At 40.6% G+C, this 19502-nt stretch overlaps 1 protein-coding gene across 1 annotated transcript in view; it reads left to right on the top strand.

Moving 5' to 3' along the window:
- Positions 1 to 19502, top strand: part of TTI1 (TELO2 interacting protein 1) — a 33000-nt gene that overhangs the window by 7800 nt on the left and 5698 nt on the right. Inside the window, exons 2-5 of the mRNA XM_023534451.1 lie at positions 6993 to 9332; positions 13630 to 13839; positions 16955 to 17305; positions 18940 to 19025. Coding sequence (XP_023390219.1) covers positions 7034 to 9332; positions 13630 to 13839; positions 16955 to 17305; positions 18940 to 19025 — 2946 coding nt within the window. The 5' untranslated portion in view covers positions 6993 to 7033. The remainder of the gene's footprint in view (positions 1 to 6992; positions 9333 to 13629; positions 13840 to 16954; positions 17306 to 18939; positions 19026 to 19502) is intronic.

The following is a 19502-nucleotide window of genomic DNA, read 5'->3' as shown; positions in this document are numbered from 1 at the left end:
AAGGTTTAGATAGCCATCAGTGGTCAAGAACTGGTTATTCAGGCTTATGTTTATTCAGTCATGTCTGCCACAGTTGAGCTCTGGGCTTTCTCTGCTAACCCAGAGAATCAACTTGTTTTGAAATCCTCATCCTAGTATCACTTTCTGGGACAGAATGCCCCTGTTGCTGTCAATTATATCAACATCAAACTTAGCAGCACCACTTTAAGTAATATGAGTTGTATTTTATAGGAATAGAATCTAGGACTTCCAAGGTTCTAAATCTCTAAACAGTTCCTTCTGTAATTGACATATTGTCACACAAGTGTGATTTCATTGCCATCCCATAAAGGTATATGATTGCCTTTTATAGTCATGTCAAAGTAGCAATTTGTTATACTGTCTTCCTCAGGGAAAGCTAGTTTATATATTTCTGAGCCTGTAACCCATTCTTTTGAAGATCTTCAGTTGTGGTAAATCTTCATCCGTATAGTAGTCCATTGAGAGAATGTACCACAGTTTATCCATTTATTTACTATATCCATAATTTATCCACTATAGGTGGACATTTGGGTAGTATCTGGAGGCAACTGTGGATAGTATATCCCAGAACACATCTTTTGGTAAATTTATTTATCCATTTCTGTTGGGTATATATAAAAGAATGGAAATACTAGATCATAAAGCATACATATATGTATGTCCGCCGTTAGAATAATAGATACCACCAAAGTGTTTCCCAAAGTAGTTGTGCCAATTTATACTGAATGTGAGTTCAGGTTACTTCATATCCTTGCCAGCACCTAGTATTTTGATTTTCTTTTTTTTCCTTTTTTCCAGCTTAGCCTAATGGGTGTGTAATAGTATTTTACTGTGGTTTTAAATTGCATTTTCCTGACTAACGATGTTGAATGTCTTTTCATATGTTTATTGGCTGTTTGGATATCCTCTTTTGTGATATTCTATTCAAGTCCTTTTCCTTGTTGGACTGTGTTTTTCTTAACAATTTATTTTTAAAATCTTTTATATTATAAATATGAGTGTTTTGTCATATATATAGAAAATCTCCAAACTGCATGGGTCTTTTCACTCTCTTAATGGTGTCTTTTGATGAACATAAGTTCTTAATTTTAATATAATCGAATTATCATTTTTTTATGGTTAGCCCTATTCTATGTTCTGTTTAAGAAATCCTTGCCTACTCTAATATCACAGAGATGTTCTCTTTTTTCTTTGGAGAGCTTTATTGTTTTACATTTCACATTTAAATCTGATGTGAGACAGAATCAAGACATACATATTTTTTCACATAGATAGCCAAGTGACATAGCACCTTTCATTGAAAAGACCATTTTCCCCAGTTCATTTTAGTTATCGTTTTTATCAGGTATATGAGTCTGTAAATGGACTCTCTATTTTATAAGTGAGCACATTTCTGGACTCTTTTGTTCCATTAATCAGTTCGTCTTTCTTTTTGTCATAACACACTGCCTTTAATTATTGTACCTTTACAGTAAATCTTGAAATCAGATGGTGTACGAACTTACACTACGACAACTTACCAATTTAATTCTTCTTCAAAACCACATGATATCACTTATATGTGGGATATAAACCTAAAAGCAACAAAGGAACAGGACAAACAAACAGAGACTCATGGACATGAACAATAGACTAGTGGTTACCAGAAGGTACCAGGAGGGAGCAGGGAGGAGGGAGGTAGATGGAGTAAAATGGGTCAAATATGTGCTGACAGAAAGAAATCTAACTATGGGAGGTGAACACAATGTAAGTATATATATGTCTTACTGTTAAAATGTACAGCTGAAACTTACCAGATTTTGTTAACCAATGTCACCATTAATTAATTAACTAATTAATTAAAAAATAATTCCTCCTCAAGATTATCTTTGCTCTAGGTGCTTTGCATTCCCATATCAATTTTAGAATCATCTCGTTACTTTCTACAAAAATCTTGCTAAATGTTGACTCTCCACCAGTGGTTGTCATCCAGATGTGATTTTTGCCCTCCATAGGACATTTGGCAGTGTCTGGAGACATTTTGGTTGTCACCCCTGGGGGAGTGCTACCGACATATGGGGTACCAAAACCAAAGATGCTAAATATCTTACAATGGACAGGATAGCCTTCCACCGACAAATAATTATCCTGCCCAAAATGTCAGTAATGCCACTGTTGAGAAACTCTGAATCAATATAATCGCTGTTTCGGCGGGGCTTCTGTCTACCAGCTTATTATTTGTTTTCTATTTGACCCACCAGTTTTGCTGTTTTTTTTTTCCCCTCATTTTTTACCTTCTTTTGGATAAATCAAAATGTTTGTTTTCCCATTTCTACTGTTCTCTGAACTTATTAGATATATATTATTTTACAGTTCTTTTGGAGTTAGATTTCAGCATGCATTCTCGACATGTTATAGTCTAATACAAATTATTTTGCCACTTCCTGCTACTGCTAAGACGCTTAATACAACTTAATTCCTTTCATACCCCTATGCAGCTTTTGTGCATTATTGTCTTGCATTTTGTTTATATATATACGTATATATGTATGTATGTATGTATGTATGTATGTATGTATATATATACATACACACATATCTATATTTAAATTACAAAAGACATAATTACTGTTTTGTTCAGTTAATATTCTTTTATATTGACCTATTACATTGTTCTTCATTCCTTCCTACATTTTCATGCTTATGGTTAGGTTCATTTTCTCCCTTTATTTTTCCTTTGGTGCAGACCTGATAGCAATGAATTTACTCAGATTTTGTTTGTCTAAAACATCTATATTTTACCTTCAGTTTGAATGATGTTTTGTATGGTGTAAAATCCAAAGTTGGTAGTTATTTTCTTTCATTACTTTAAAGATGTCACGTCTTGTCTTCTGGATTGTATCATTTCTGTTGAGAAGTTGTTTGTCAGTCTTATTGCTCCAGTTACTTTAAGACTTTTTACTTTTGGTTTTCAGTAGTTTGGCTATAATGTATCTATGTATTTCTCTTGGTATTGCCGACTTGGAGTTTGCTGAGTTTCTTGAATCTGTGAGTTGATCTCTTTCATTTGTTTGGACATTTCTCAGTCATTTGTCCCCCCGCAGCAGCCATCTCCCAGAAGTCATGTATTTTGATATCCCTGAAGACTGCAGTTTTGTCCCCCACCCCAGTCTTACATGACCACATTAAAGTCATTATGGTTTCTTTTTCCTCAGTGTTAACCCTTGGCCTGGGCTACGCTGTAATCTGGAGCTCCTGTCCAAGACCAACAAATGCACTGGTGGGGAACAGCTACTGATTGTTGGCTCACTCTGAACATTCACCCCTCACTAGAGTATTACTCTATCATGTTGCCTCCACAACTAATTGACGCTTTAAGAAATGATTTTTTTTTTTTTTTTTACAATTTATCTGGCTTTTTCTAATTGTCAGCAGGAGTATTGGCCTGCCACACTTTACTATATCCTACACAAAAGCAGAATCTGTATAGTTGTTTTTGAGTGCTCATTAAGTGCCAGATGCCCTTTTAGGCTCTAGGTTTAGGATTGCCCAGTCTAAAGTAGATAAGACAAATATATACAAAATATTACAGTATGCTAAATGCTGTAATAGCGATGTGTACAGTGGTAGGACAAAGGAGGTGAATGTGAAATAGCATCGCCTGTTTGGGAAATTATAAGTTTTATGAATTTAACATGGTTGCAGTCTCAAGTTCAAGGAGTGAAGCAATAGAGATGAGGTTGGTGAGATAGGCAGCGGCCTGATGATGAAGAGCCTTGTATGCCATTGTAAAAGATGTTTGTACTTTAGGCAGGCTACGGAGAGCAGTTGAAGAATTTCAAGCATGGAGAAGAGTGATCAGATTTTTGTTTAGAAAGATTACTTACATGTCAGCATGAAATGTGGATTCAAGAAGGGCAAGTACACAAGGCAGGGAGCCAGAGAGGAAACTGTTACAGTCAGTCCATCATTAAATAGATGATTATCATCAGCAGATTTGAAATATGTTGAAGGGGTAGAATTGATGAAACGCAAGGGAATGGTGGAATGAAGAAGGAGGCGAAAGAAAGCAGAGTCTACGGTTTCTGGCTCAGGTGAAGACCGTAAATTACAAAGAGAATATAGAAGAAAGAGCATATAATTTCAATTTTGAACATATTATATGTTCCCACTTTATTAGCTCTATCACAGTTCTTGTCATATAATCTGAGAACATAGTTCAGGGTACCTCTTCAGACTCTTGAGATGAGTGAGGAATGCAGAGCCCCAGGCCATGAACTTCACCCCAGCTTTAACCATACCTTCTGATTTTATCTGTTTTACATGTTGGGTTTCCACTTAAACGTTCTATTGAAGAAAGTTTTCCATGCTAAAAGAAAAAAGAGTTTCTCAGCATTATTTCCTTTTTTCATTCATCTTCCCATTTTAGGTCTCTGTTTTATTTGTTATGTGAATGGAGTCCTTTTTCAGACATTTTCCTCTGGAAGGGTATATGGATGATACTTTCCTCAATCTTTGCATTTTGTCCTTTCACCCCAACAGGTGAATATCTTGGCTGTATATAGGGTTCGGAATCCACAGTCCTTCATTTGCAGTCTGTAGATGTTCTTCCGCTGACAGTTTTGTTGCTCCATTACTTATTACTTCATTGTTGCAAATGAGAAATCCAAGGCCAGTCTTTTATATATATGTGTGTGTTACTTGTTTCTTCCTGAAAGCATATGATTTCTCTCTTGATCTTTTAGTCTACAAGAATGTTACTTGAATGTGACTAGGTATGTATCCTTTAGTCTTTTCAATCTCCAGATAAATCTTTTTTTTTGCAGCTCCGGAAAATGTTTCAGTTATTTATTTGTTTTAGCACCTCCATCTGTTCCTTCTTCTTCTAGAATTCCCAGCTGTTTACATGTTGGTTCTCCTAGATCTGTCCTCCAGGTCCATCTCTTTGTATTTCTGCTCAGAGTTTTAAGGTAGCTCTCCTTGATCTTCCAGGCACTAACTGGATCTCAGCAATTAGCCATCCCATCCCCTCAACCCCCGTCCCGCATCAGTTGAGCTTTTTTTGGTGTGAAAAATCCTGTTTTAAAAATGCTAATGAAATATCTTTTGTCTTTTCATTGAACTTCATTTTTAGTCTCATTTTTCAAATATTTGGCTGTCTCCTTTAGTGGTTCTGTTAATCTAAGATTCACCATTTCAGGGGTGCTGTATTTGCTTTTCCTACCTCTGACAGCTAGGTCCCATTAAGTGGTTATCTTTCTCTTGTTCTCTTGTTCCAACTACCAATGATTGAGGCAGGGGATGGCACAGCAGCCTCTGGGTCATCAGTGTGTGAGCTGGTGCTGATTAGGCATCAGCAGTCCCCAGCCAAGCTTTCTGTTATCTATACATGGCATCTTCCTAGCCTAGGATAGGGAAGATTTAAGCTTCTTTCCTCACCTGGCTTCTTTGGGGTCACAGAGACCAGGAGGTACCACCTTAAGAAGTCTCATGGAGACTAGGATTGCCCTTCCTCGCAGAGGTCCATGGAGCTCTGTGGACCAGACTCTCTCCAGGGTGTTGGAGCCTGATAGTTACCCTGGAGCCCTCTCCTGACCCCGGGGGACAATCCAGCACCAGCTCTCTCTCTGGGCTGAGCATGTCTTGCCCACACCCACCAGCCATCACTTGCCTGCCAGCTCTAGTCACTGGAGCTCAATAGAGTTCATTAGATTGAGGACAGTTTCTCATCATCATCTATTTAGGACCGCACCCCACTACCCTAGCAAGTAGAGCTAAAAAAAAAAAGGACAGAGAGAGAGACCACCAGGTTAGATGGTCTATAAGCCTCCATCCAATGCCAGCATTTTACAGTTGTACACATTTATGGTCTCCAGCTCAGCTCAGTCCTCTGTACCCTTGGGCCACACTTTTATGTCTTCCCAGCATGCTCTGCTTTCCCAAAGGGAATATTTGAGACTTTTATCTCTCTCTTCAAGCCCTCTGTTTACCCTCCTTCTTGTTCATTACCAGCCCATGACTTTGAATTTCTCCTCACAGAGAAAAGAGACTCATATTAAGTTGCTCAGCTCCTTTACTTACCCATAAACCTGTCTCCTTTCACTGCCTGCCTGTATGCCTGCTTGCCGTCCATCTTTCCATCCTGCTTGAATCTCTCCTCTCCCATGATTTCTGTGACAATGTGCATTCCTGGTTTTCACATTTTTCTGGCCACTCTTTTTCATTTGTTTTGTTTTCAGCTTCTCCCAGCTCTGATTCTTCTCCCATATTACTGGCTCACAGTGGATCACTTCAGTGCATGAAGTTGATCATATCACCCCCCGCTTAAAACTTCTTTATGACAAGAACAGACAAAACTAATCCATACTCATGCAAGTCAGAATAGTGGCTACTTCTGGGCAGGGAAAGTAGGAATTGATTGCAAAAGGTAATGAGGGAGCTTTCCAGAGTGCCGGAAATATTCTATATTTTGTTTTGGATAGTAGTTACAAGGGTCTCTACATACATAAAAATTCACTGCCCTGTATGTTAAGACTAATGTATCTTACTCTGTATGTATTATGCCTCAAGTTAAAAAAGACAAAACTGTCAGTGGCTCTCCATTACTACTACAGGCTAAAAGCCAAACTCCTTAGACTAGCCCACGGTTTCCTATTCATTTCTCCCTCAAGTCTTGGCTCAAATATCTTCCTGTGAAACCCATCTTGGCTTTCCCAGTGTATGACACATGGATCTTCCATATTCACTAGGACAGTAATCATAGGCCTACCCTGGTTCTTTACAGACTGTGTCGTAACTGTACACCTGCTTCCTTCACTGGACTGGGGCTCCCTAAGAATAAGGACCATCTCTTTTCAGTTCCATTTCTCTTCTAGTATGTTGTGCAGTGACTGGCACATAGGCCCCCACTACATGTCTGTTGAAAGAATTTAAGTTCACCTTGTATTTGCTTTGGGTTTGACCTTCCTTACTGAAAAGTTGCTTTCTTCCAGCCTGCAGGATGTTTCCTCAGTGAAAGGAATGCTTTTGCACAATGGCAGTTTTTGATACTCCTGAGGAAGCCTTTGGCGTCTTACGTCCCGTCTGTGTTCAGCTCACAAAGACCCAGACAGTGGAGAACGTGGAGCAGCTGCAGGCACACTTACAAGCCGTGAGTGACTCTGCCCTTCAGGAACTTCAGCAGTACATCCTCTTCCCTTTGCGATTTACCCTGAAGACCCCGGGTCCCAAAAGAGAGCGCTTGATCCAGAGTGTGGTGGAGTGCCTCACGTTTGTCCTGTCCTCAACATGTGTGAAGGAACAAGAACTTCTCCAGGAACTCTTTTCGGAACTCTCTGCTTGTCTGTATTCACCCAACTCCCAAAAACCCGCCACCGTGTCAGAGGAGTTGAAACTGGCTGTGATCCGGGGCCTCAGCACATTAATGCACTCGGCTTATGGGGACATCATTCTGACTTTTTATGAGCCCTCCATCCTGCCTCGTTTAGGATTTGCTGTGTCTTTACTGTTAGGCCTAGCTGAACAGGAGAAATCAAAGCAAATTAAAATTGCTGCCTTAAAATGTTTACAGGTTCTACTCTTTCAGTGTGATTGTGACGACCATCCCAGATCCTTGGATGAGCCTGAGCAAAAGCAGCTAGGGGACTTGTTTGCTTCTTTTTTACCTGGAATCTCAACTGCACTGACCAGGGTTATCACAGGAGACTTTAAACAAGGTCACAGCATTGTGGTATCTTCCCTAAACATCTTTTACAAGACAGTGGGCTTCATCATGGCTGACGTACAGCTAGGAAGAATCTCAAAGGTTAAAGCAAAGCCTGCAGTGGAGCACAGAGTAGCAAAGTTGATAGTTCACAGGGAAGCCGATTGGGTAAAAAATACCGGCGACAAGTTGAGTATCCTTATTAAAAAGATAATTGAGTGTGTTTCAGTTCACCCGCACTGGAAGGTGAGGCTAGAGCTAATAGAACTTGTTGAGGCCCTTCTTTTCAAGTGCAGTCAGTCCCTAGTTGAATCTGCTGGTCCCCTTCTGAAGGCCTTGGTGGGCCTGTTGAATGATGAGAGTCCTGAAGTCCAGGCCCAGTGCAATAAAGTTCTGAGACGCTTTGCAGATGAGAAAGTAGTGGTGGGCAACAGGGCCTTTGCTGACATCCTATCAGAAAGCCTACATTCCCTTGCCACATCTCTTCCCCGCCTAATGAGCTCCCAAGATGATCAGGGCAAATTCTCTACTCTCTCCTTGTTACTCGGTTATCTGAAACTTTTGGGCCCCAAAGTGAACTTTGTCCTCAACTCTGTGGCCCATCTCCAACGTCTTTCCAAAGCGCTTATCCAAGTTCTGGAATTAGATGTAGCTGACATCAAGATTGTTGAAGAGCGGCGTTGGAACTCTGATCATCTGAGTGCTTCTCCGAAGACAGCCGCACAGCCATGGAGTCAAATCCAGAGGCGATATTTCCGCTTCTTCACTGACGAGAGGGTTTTCCTGCTCTTGCGGCAGGTCTGTCAGCTTCTTGGTTTTTATGGGAACCTCTATTTGCTTGTGGATCACTTTATGGAACTATACCACGAATCCGTGGTTTACCGGAAGCAAGCTGCCATGATCCTTAATGAACTGGTCGCAGGAGCTGCCGGGCTGGAGGTGGAGAATCTTCATGAAAAACATATTAAAACAAGCTCAGAGGACCTGAGAGAGATCGTGACATCTATACTTGAAGAATACACGAGCCAAGAAAACTGGTATTTGGTCACTTGTATTGAAGCTGAAGAAATGGGAGAGGAGCTAACAATGAAGCAATTAGGCCCCCAGGCCATCACATCTGGTGCATACACCTGCCAACTTACATCTTTTCCAGCCTTCTCAAAGCCAAGTCCCACTATCTGCTCTATGAACAGCAACATCTGGCAAATATGCATCCAGTTGGAGGGGATTGGCCACTTCGCTTATGCACTAGGAACAGACTTCCGTTTGCTCTTGATGTCAGCCCTCTATCCAGTACTGGAGAAGGCTGGAGACCAAACCCTGCTCATTAGCCAGGCAGCTGCCAGCACCATGATGGATATTTGCCATGCTTGTGGCTACAACTCTGTGCAGCACCTAATCAATCAAAATTCAGACTATTTGGTGAACGGGATCTCTTTAAATCTACGTCATCTATCTCTGCACCCTCATACCCCAAAGGTCTTGGAAGTCATGCTGCAGAACTCAGATGCTAACCTACTTCCTTTGGTGGCAGATGTGGTTCAAGATGTCTTGGCTACCTTGGACCAATTTTATGATAAGAGAGCCACTGCCTTTGTCAGTGTTCTGCACGCTCTGCTGGCAGCATTAGGTACATTGAGAACCCTTTTTAATGCTGATTTGGGGGAATGGCTAGTACCTTTGTTTGCCTAACCTTGTTTTTTTCTTTGTGATTATGCTATGGAGGACATTATTTGAATATTGTTCAAATTTGAATATCATTTGAATTCATCCAGCCCCACATGTTATGGTAGGGTCCCACTGCTTATTTTTTTCTTATATACTTTTGATAAGCTCTACCATATATTGAGCTCCTGGTCTGTGCCAGGGACATAAATCCTGCAGACTAAATGTAAATATTATTTTTGTTTTAAAGATAAGGAGAGCTAAGGCTCGGTGAAATCCTACTTAGCCAGGGTCACACAATTAATAAGGAGTAAAGTCAGGATTTATGATTCTGTTCTTTTCAATATACCAAGCTGTTCCTGATGATGCTTAAGAATTAGGAGTAGCTATGCTAATGGAGAATAGTTATAACATGAATTATTCAGTCCACAGATAATCTCATACAGTACTGTCCAATAGAGCTTCCTGTGATGATGAAAATGTTCTGTATCTATTATACAATAGTCACCAGCTACATGTGGCTAGTGCAACTTAGGAACTGAACTTTTAATTTTAATTAATAATAATAGCCACATGTAGCTACTGACTGCCATATCTAAAAATTAACTTTTTAATTCTGTGAGGGGGTTCGAGTTTTTCTCCTTCCCTTTGATCCTGCTGGGTGTCTGTTGGAGGTGTTAGCCACCATTAAAATGGCAGTTTTGGACTATAAGAAAAAGAATCCCTTAACTCAATAATCAGTCTCTGAATGAAAAAAATAATGAGCTGTGTACCTGAGCCCATTTATCCAAAGAGCATAGCTCCAATACTTATTTCAATACAGCTAATAGCCTCCAAAGTAGGTAGAAAGGTCACTGACCTCATTTTGTCAGCTGGGAAAGCCAAGACCATGTAAGAAAGTCCTTCCCAGAAGGTGACTGGAACAGGGACAGTCCTCTGGCCTGCAGCTGATACATTTCCAATGTTCATTCCTTCATTTGTGAACATTCATATGCAGTGTAAATGTTCTTTTATTCATTCATTCAGGAGTGCCTACCATATGTCAGACACCATGCTAAGTAATCAGGGTACAGCAGTGAACAAGACGAATAAACTCATGGAGCTTTCCTGCTGCTTCAAGAGAGATGATAAACAAGTAAACAAATCATTAAGCTCATTTTAGATTCTAATAAGCACTGTGAAGAAAATAGGCAACTTAATGCAACAGAGTAACAGGGACAGGCTACTTTAGCAGAGATACACTCTTTGGATAAAAGTAAAAGTGGTCAAGGAGGGTCTCTCTAAGGAAGCAGTGCTGGTGCTGAGACCTGAGGGCTGAGAGGGGCCCCTCAGTACATGTGGAGCTGTCACATCCTTTTTGTGCTTTTTTAGAACATTTCAGACAACGGGAACAGCAGCTGCAAAGGCCTGAAGGGAAGAAAGGGCTTGGGGTCTTTGGAGAATGGAAGAGAGGTCATTGTGGAGAGGTCCGTACAAGGTGAAATTAGAAAAGTGAAATCTTGCAGAGTTTTAGACCAAAGGAAGAAGTTTAGATTTTATTTTGTAGTCATTCAGAAGGCCTGTATCCTGGACCAGTCACTGGGATGTCAGCAGTGACGACAAGAACCTGGTCCCTGCTCTCATGGAAACTCTACTCAGACTGGCTAACTGCTTACACACTTTAGACTGTGACTGCTTCCATGGTCCAGACTTCTACCTTTAGTGATTTGGGGAACTGTGCGACATGTTAATTTGAGATTTAAAAAATATATTAAGAAAAGGCCTATTAAATGTATCCTCTCAGGAGAAAGCTCAATTCGGGCCTTGAAAATTGAATTGCCTTGGATCGCTGATGACTTTGGTCATCTCAAGAAGAAATCCTGTGTAGCATTTTTTTTTTTTTTAATTGAAGTTGAGGAAGAGGGGTGTTTTCATTGCAGAAAGGAATAATGAGGGTGAGTAAGGTTAACTTGAGAGCATCCTAGGAAAAGAAGCAAAGTTGGGGATAGCTTTTCTGAAAGTTTTGAGATAACCCAAAACACTTGTGTTCTGATTGGTAAGCAGTACTTAGGTGGAGTTGATTGGTCATGTATGAATCAAAGTAGCTCTGGAAGCTGGCATTTCTGTTTGGTCATTGAATTGTCTAACTGTTGGTCACTCTTTTCATATGAGAGTGGAAGTGTGGTCTAATGGAACTTCCAAAAAGTCTTAAAAGAACCTAATACATGTTTTAGGAAATTGAGTTAGCATAAACAGAGTTTTTCATAAGCATTGATTAAAAAGCACTAGGTACCACTGTGAGGCTAAGAGCTATCAGTTAAATTACTCCTAAGCACCAGCTACTGGTTGTCTGATTATTCGTAACAAAACAGTAAGGTAACTTTAAAAGTAAGAAAGCATCCATGCACCTTATGTCAGCACTTGGAGATGGTGCCCCATCTGTATGTGGAGGGCTGCCACATTATTTTGGTGGCTGCATAGTATTCAACTGTGGGGGGCTGCACCATAATTTATTTAAACAGTCCTTTCTTGGTGGACATTTCAGTTTCCAGTCTTTTGCTATCACAAAAAATGCTGTAATGAATATATTTGTAGGTCATTTTGATCACGTCTAAGTATATCAATAGGGTAATTTCCTAAGACGAGTGCTGGCTTAGAGGGTATTACATTTAAGTTTTTGGTAGAGAGTAACAAATTGCTCTCCAAAGAGTTCGGGCTAATTTAAACTCCCAACAGCAATGTAAGAGAGTGCCAATTTTGCCATGCTCCCACCCACACTGTACAGCACCAAGCTTTTTGATCTTTGCTACTCTAATAGGAGAAAAATAGCACCTTATTATAGTTTAATTTGCATTAAGAGTGAGGTTGAGCTTCATTTCATGTGTTTAAAATCCATTTGTGAGCAAAGACTTTTTAATATCTGGCACTGGCCTTAAATCTAGAAAATAATCTTCATAACCTGTCTACTTTTAGCAGCGTAAATGCTGGGTCCTCACTTTTAACACGTTGCAAATGCAATCCCTTAGCATACACTAAGGGCCTGATTTATGTCTGGGGATGAGTCACTGAAGAAATGTCATAGTTGACCCCCCCATGTAGGAACCTCCAGATACTGGATCAGAGGCTCTCCCCTTCAGCATTTGCTCTCTGCAGCTCCCAGTGGCCTGACCTGGCATCTCCCATCTGCTGCTGCTCTGACTCTGTGCAGATGCTCCTTGATGGAAAGGAGGTTAGCAGGTGCTAAAAGTTATCAGAGACTCTGCTTTCTGCAAAAGGAGGGCGAAAATTCAGGCTGCGGGGTTATCTTGTTCTTTCACTCTTTAAGTATTAAGAGCCTTTCAGAAATGAAGCCTTAGGGGAACCCAGTATACAAATATAGTTGAAATTAGAGCCGCTGTGGTTAAAGAAGGGATAGAAACCCTGGATCCACCCCCTTTAGCCTGCTATCTCTTGGCCTCCCTGTCGTGACCCTGAGACATTTCTGCAGTCCTAGGGCTCTTCAAGGCACAGTTTGAAAACCATTGGTACAGTGATGTTTAAGGCTTATTCTATGGTGACACATCAGAAGTATCGGTGCATCTCTGAAGAAGGAATAGCTTTGGAGAGAAAATTCCTTCTCTCATGTCAGAAATACTTATGTGAGATTGTGTCCATTCTCAAAGCTCTGTAGAGCCAGTCTTCTGCTAATGAGTAATGTATCTGTACTGAGAATTTTGTCACTTGTATGTATTCTCCAGTCTAGTGTATTTGTTCATTCACTGTATATTTTGAGTACCTACTCTGTGCTGGGTATATTGAATTTCCAGTGGCGATCAATGGAGCATAGAGTCTAATGAGAGATTCAGACACTAAACTACACACAAACTAAGTATAATTTACAAATCGTGATGAGTTGACATGAAAGGAAAGAACATGACGCTATATAAGACAGCCTATAAGGGACCTAAGTTAGACTGGGGAGTCAAGATGGCTTTACTGGGCAAGTTATATTTGTATTGGAATTAGCCAGATGTGACGAGGTGGGAGGTGGGGGGAAGTATTCCAGATAGTGAGAGCAGCAGATGCAAAAGTTGTAAGGCAAGAAAACACCTGGTGCGTTGGAGGAACTAGAAGGTGGTCAGTTAATGGGCAACTGGGCGTGGTTAGAAGATGAGGTTGGAGAGACAGATAGGACTGGACCGTGCAGGGGCCGTGCAAGCCATGGCAAAGAGCTTATTCTACACACAAAGTATTAACGCCTATTGTCAGTTGACCAAGGTGATCGTTATAACGTTTTTTTACAGCCCAGTGGTTCCCAGACACAGGTGATTGTGGGCAACTCCAAGAGCAAAATGTAGGGGAGAAGGGAAGTCATTTGAGCCAAAGACCAGAAGCTCTTGAGAAAGGATGTGCGAATACCACCACAGCTGAAGACATTGAGCAGTTTTTGCTGAACTACCTCAAGGAAAAGGATGTGGCAGATGGAAATATCTCAGATTTCGATAATGAGGAAGGTAACTATTATTTTGACTTAGCCTTTTTTTTTCTTTTTGAAGCAGATTATTGTAAAAATGATGAAACATCATTATAGAAAGTTTGGAAATATGAAAAGTCACTCATAACCTTACCATGCTAACATAGGCATTCTCACTTTTCGTATAATCTTTTTCTGTTCCTGTTGTTGCAAACCTATTTTTATATGGTTGCAGCCTCAGTTTAAATGCCCTTTTTACATTTAGTTATATAATAAGGATCTCCATGTTGCTATGGAGTTTTCATAATTAATGTTTTAATAGCTGCTACTAAGTATTCATTCCCCTGTGGGAAGTTTAGATTGCTCTTAGCTTTTCACTCTAATAAACAGTGCTGCAGTGGATAATTCTGTGCACGTGACCTTTTCCTCTTTTTTTGCATATTTCTTTATAAATCCCAGAAGTGGGATTTCTGGGTCAAGGATATGAACATTATTTTATGCTTGCCAAATTGCCTTCTAGAAAGGTTGTACCAATTTACACCTTCCCTTCAGCAGTACAGAATTAATACTGGTTTCACCACCACCTTGCCAACATTGGCTATTACAAATTTTACTTAAATTTCTAAATTTAAATGGTTCTTGTTATTTTACTTTGCATTTCTCCGATTAGCAGAAAGGTTGAATATTTTTCTATATGCTTCTTTCCTAAGAATTTTTTTCTTATCCCTGTTGTCTTTTCATATGCTTAGTCCATTTATTTATTAGTGGGAGGAGATTTCAATGTTTTTCTTATCAATTTATATGATAAAGGAGAAGAAAGTGCAGACTAGCTGAAGCTCTGGCCTATTGTTTTATTCACAAGCTCAATCTGGAGCTTCAGGTCACAAAAGGATTAATAAATTATTAGAATCTCCTCTGCAAATAGGAAATGCCAAGTTATAATGAGCTCGGTGGTCTCAGAACTATCCTAAATCGAACTGAGTCCCAAATTAGTTTATTAGGTTGGAATAGAACAGATTTCTTTTTTTTTTCTTTTTCTTTCTTTTTTCTTTTGTGTGTGTGTGTATGCGCGCGCGCGAGTTTTCTACACTGAGACTCTGATGAACTGAAGCCAATACTTCCAGGGTAACAGGAAGTAGCAAGTAGCTCAATGCAACTAACTACATCCAGCAAAATTCCTCTTAAATGGTAGGGAAACATCACAGGGCCCAAATAATGATTAATGCAAAGTTGAGTCGTTATTCTCTCCAAGGACAGAGTTTTCTGATCAGAAATCTATCAGGCTTTTTCTTCTCAGTTTTGTTTCTTCCAACCCAATCCTTCTTTTCATGAACTGCACCCCTCACCCAAACCTGTAAACTCTGAAGAAGAGGAGGCATCTTGATCCCTCATAATCCGGATTTGCCATTCTTTGAAATTCTGGCATTGTCAGTGATTCCATTCTTTCCGATTAGAATCTTCTGGTTCTAGTTGATGTTCACTAGGAGCAGACTGAATGAATCAAACCTTTCTTCCAGTAACAGAAAAATCCACATCCCTCAAATAACATTCTGCAGTCAGTGAATCTCAAGCAACAAATCCTCCTCTGGGAAGAAAAGCACAGCCTTATCATTCTTATAATTATCATTCATCAAGTACACACCACACACTTGGCATTATAAAGAATGTTTGGCTTGATGTTGGTTTGACATGCATTTTTTGTTTTAACCACAATAAAAGCACCTTGTGTATCCGAGGTCCCTTTCTCCGAGAAATCAAAGCATTCAACACATGCATTTTCATTTATCTCTTCAGCATCTGTTAAAGACAGGTGTGGCCTCTACTGTAAGATTCTGTTTTCCCAGCAGAAGAGACTGAAATGGAAAAAAGTTAAGGGAGCAATGCTCAGCTTAATGGAAATGAGCACAGCTGGTAATGGGGCTATGGGGGGAGGCTGGGGGCTGTAAGTGGATAGAGGAAAATTTTTAAAGATAGGGAATTTCGCCTAGGTTTCTTGAAACTCTCAAGTCTTTTTGTTGTGGTTTTAATTTACAAACTTATGCCTCTCATGCAACACAGCACTCTAGGCAGTGAAAGAATAATAGCTGGTGACATTCATCTCATTTAACTCTCAGCAAGCAAATAAGGTATACATGCTTTATCCATTTTTTCAGACATGGTAAGATGGGATGAGAGGAATTGCCAATAGGTTGTGGAGGCAAGACTTGAACTCCCTCCCCTGACCAAACCCCATCCCTATGTATTGTACCAAGCTGCCCTCATATTCTCTCTCATACAGAGAGAAATAAGTAAGGCTTGATCTTGGCCATCAAAAGATCTGAAAGGCTGGTGGGGAAGACAGCCATGTACTCCCTTTAGCCAAAGGAGAAACCAAGAGGAAAGAGTAAAGGGCCAACGGCCAGCAGGGAACTGCCCAGCCTCAGGGCTCCGTGATAGAACCTGCCCTCTTATGTTTTTATTTAAAAGATTTGTTAATGGAAATTTAGAAAAGACCAAAAGTATAGGGAAAAATTAAATTATCTATTATCTCATGACCTTATCTCTGCTAATATTTTGTTGTACTTCTGTCTTTATATAAAAATTTTCAGTAGTGCTCACACTGTGTATACAAGTTGGTATCCTGTGTTTCTCTTTTTCACACAATATTTCATAAGCATTTTCTTTTGTCATTAAAGCTCTTGGCAAACACAAATTTTAGGGTCCTCATAACATGTCATTGTATGGATGACTAAGGTTTATAAAACCATTCCTCCTTCAGTGAACATGGAAGATTTTCCCCCAGTTTTTAGCTGTTATAGTTAATGCTTTGGTGAATAGCTTGACTTACATCTTTTTTTCGGTCTCTTTTTTTTAAATTAAATTTATTGGCGTGACATTGGTTAACAAAATATACAGGTTTCAAATATACAATTCAGCAATACGTCATGTGTATATTGCATTGTGTGCTCACCACTCAAAGTTAAATTTCCTTCCATCACCATATAGTTGACCCCCTTTTTGACTTATATCTTGACCCAAATTTTACATGGTTTCCTCCGAACCAGTTTCTAGGCATTTTCCCTCGTAAGTCCTGTTCCTGATCTAAGGTTGGGAGATCAAATTGAAGTGGGGCATCTCTCATAAAATACCATCTCTGGTTATGCTCTTTTTTCTAGAGGAACAGTCAAATCCTCCCCCCAAAGTGGACGAGAATGACACGGGTCCAGACGTGGAGCCACCACTGCCAGTGCAGATCCAAATAGCCACAGACGTGATGGAGCGCTGCATCCACTTGTTATCAGATAAAAATCTGAAAATCCGCTTGAAGGTCAGTGTGCAGCCCTTTCCCTGCATTCACAGAGCAGCAGAACCACAGTTTGGCCTGGTTGGCAGAGACTGCACGGATGAGCAAGTAGCTGCCCTTATCTCCTGGTCCATGTGTGGTGGCCAACAGAAGCCATCAAGAGGAATTTGTCTGTGGAATGACAGTCTTAGGTCTTTCTGCATCAGTTCACGTGCCAAAAGGAGCTGAATCCCCTTTGTGGAATTAAAAACCACAAAGTTTTGGAGATTCATTGAATCAAAGGAAAGAAAGGTATATGCTTTGGAAAGGATGTCATTTTCCGAGCTGACTTAATGCGGGATGTAGGGTTTAGTTCTTTAAAGTGGTCATCTTCCAAGCCTGACGCTAGCCCTTATCTCTGTTTCTGTTTCTATTTTCATTCTAGGAGAAATACCAACACTTTTTTTATTCATTCATTTCATTTGCTGGCAGTTTCCCAAGCAGCATCCCCATCAGCAAGGACTTAAACTACACAGTAGTGACTCCAATAACAGGACAGTGGGGTGCGGTGGGGAGCTTCGGGGCCAGGGCTTTCGGAATCACTTGGGAGGTGATCTTAACATTCTAAGGAAAACAACATAGCCTGGCCCGCTCCGGCCCACCCACAAGCCAGGATATGAAACACAACTGCCTCAGTGAATTACCGTTAGGTCTGAGAGCACATTGCCCCACTCAGAGTGGAGGGCTGGGAAACTCTGATCCACAGGTCATCTCAATTCCGCTGTGTTTTGTGGAATCTGTTTTGTCTTCCCAGAGATACTTCTTAGCATTCATCTGTTGTTCCATTCAGGAGGCACTTTTCAAGCGCCTGCTATATACATGGCTTTACTATGGGTGTCTGGTTGATAGATTAGTGAAGTGTCTTTCCTTTTATGGAGGCGTTGTAGCAATTGTTCGCACCCTGTAGTCATTGCTGTAATTATTGAGAGCACCGGCGTTGGAGTCAGACCTACCTCCCTGAGTTCAAATCCTGGCTCTGCCCCTTACTAGCCATGTGACCTAGAGTTAGTTAATTCACCTTTATGAGCCTCAGCTTCATCTGTAAAATGGAGATGATGGTACCTACCTCACTGGATTGGTGCTTACAAATATAAAACATTTAGCGTCAGGTATGACATACACTCTCATTCATTTATTCGTTAAATGTTTATTGGGGACTACTATAGGTCAGGCATGCGGTAGATAGAAGGCAATGGGGCAGACGTGATCCCTGTCTTCATGGAACTTTCTGTCTCTTGTGGGGAAAGGGGTGATACACAAACACGTAGAAGAAATGCTGTGAAGGTAAATAAGCAGTTTCCATGAAAGAAAATAGTAATTCACCCATGTGCTAGGAGCCGACTCTACCAAACCTTGTTGAATAAGACAGAACTTGCATTCTGATTTAGATTAGATCATCAGAAAGATCTCTGAGGTAGGAATATTTAAGCCGAGACTTAAAAGGTTGAGAAGGAACCAGCAATACAAAGGGGCAAAGGCAGAGAGAAGAACATTTCAGGTAGAGGGGGAAACTATGTTTTTTAATCAATGAAGTATGATGTAATTTGCCCAGTTAGTGACAGAACTCAAATGTAGAGCCAGTCAGTGGTACCAAAGCCATTTGTACTGTACTACGCTCTCTGCTGTATACTACGGTATCTCATTCACCTGCCTAACTGTTCACCCCTCAAGGACAGGGCCTCTTTTGTTCTTTGTTTCTGTTCCAGTCTAAGTGTGACCAGCACATAGTAGGCATGCATTAAGGGTTTACTTCTTACTGTTGGCAGTCTTCACTCTGTCTTTCTGCTTCACACACGCACCCGCACCTGCTCTGTGAAGGCTGGCCCATCTGTGTGGGAGGGAAAGCTGCACTGGCCATCATGGTGACCGCTGCCTACGCCACTGAAGCAGGCCATCTGTTTTCAGTGAGTTTTGAGATATGAGAGATTAGAAAACATGTGCTCAGGAAAGATGAAAAATCCAATTTACATCTAGGTTACCCCACACGTTTCTTCTGAGGTTGACCCATATCTCAGCTGTCCACTTGACCTCTCCATTTAGAAGTAACAGAACTTGATCTTACCCTGCCTTTCAATTTGCCCCTCCTCCATTTTTCCCGTCTCATCAAGTGGCACCTGTAGCTATTCAGTTGCTAAGCCTGAACCCAAGTAGCTCTTTTTAATACCTCTCTTCATCTCCCCAATATCAAGTCTTTAAGCAATTTAAGCCATTTCATCTCCAAAACATAACAAGTCCTTTCACTTCTCTGCCCCTGCCACCATCATGGGGCCACATCACTTTCCTCCTATGCGGACATGTGCCGTGGCTCCCTCACTTCTCTCTCCCGCTTCTAGTCCCTTCTCCACTCAGCCGCCAGAAAGACCTTTTTAAAACATGAATTG

The sequence above is a fragment of the Pteropus vampyrus genome, unplaced genomic scaffold (assembly GCF_000151845.1).
Source record: "Pteropus vampyrus isolate Shadow unplaced genomic scaffold, Pvam_2.0 Scaffold125, whole genome shotgun sequence".
Taxonomy (NCBI): domain Eukaryota; kingdom Metazoa; phylum Chordata; class Mammalia; order Chiroptera; family Pteropodidae; genus Pteropus; species Pteropus vampyrus.
The sequence above is the reverse complement of the archived record's forward strand: the minus strand, read 5'-3'. Positions and strand labels throughout refer to the sequence as shown.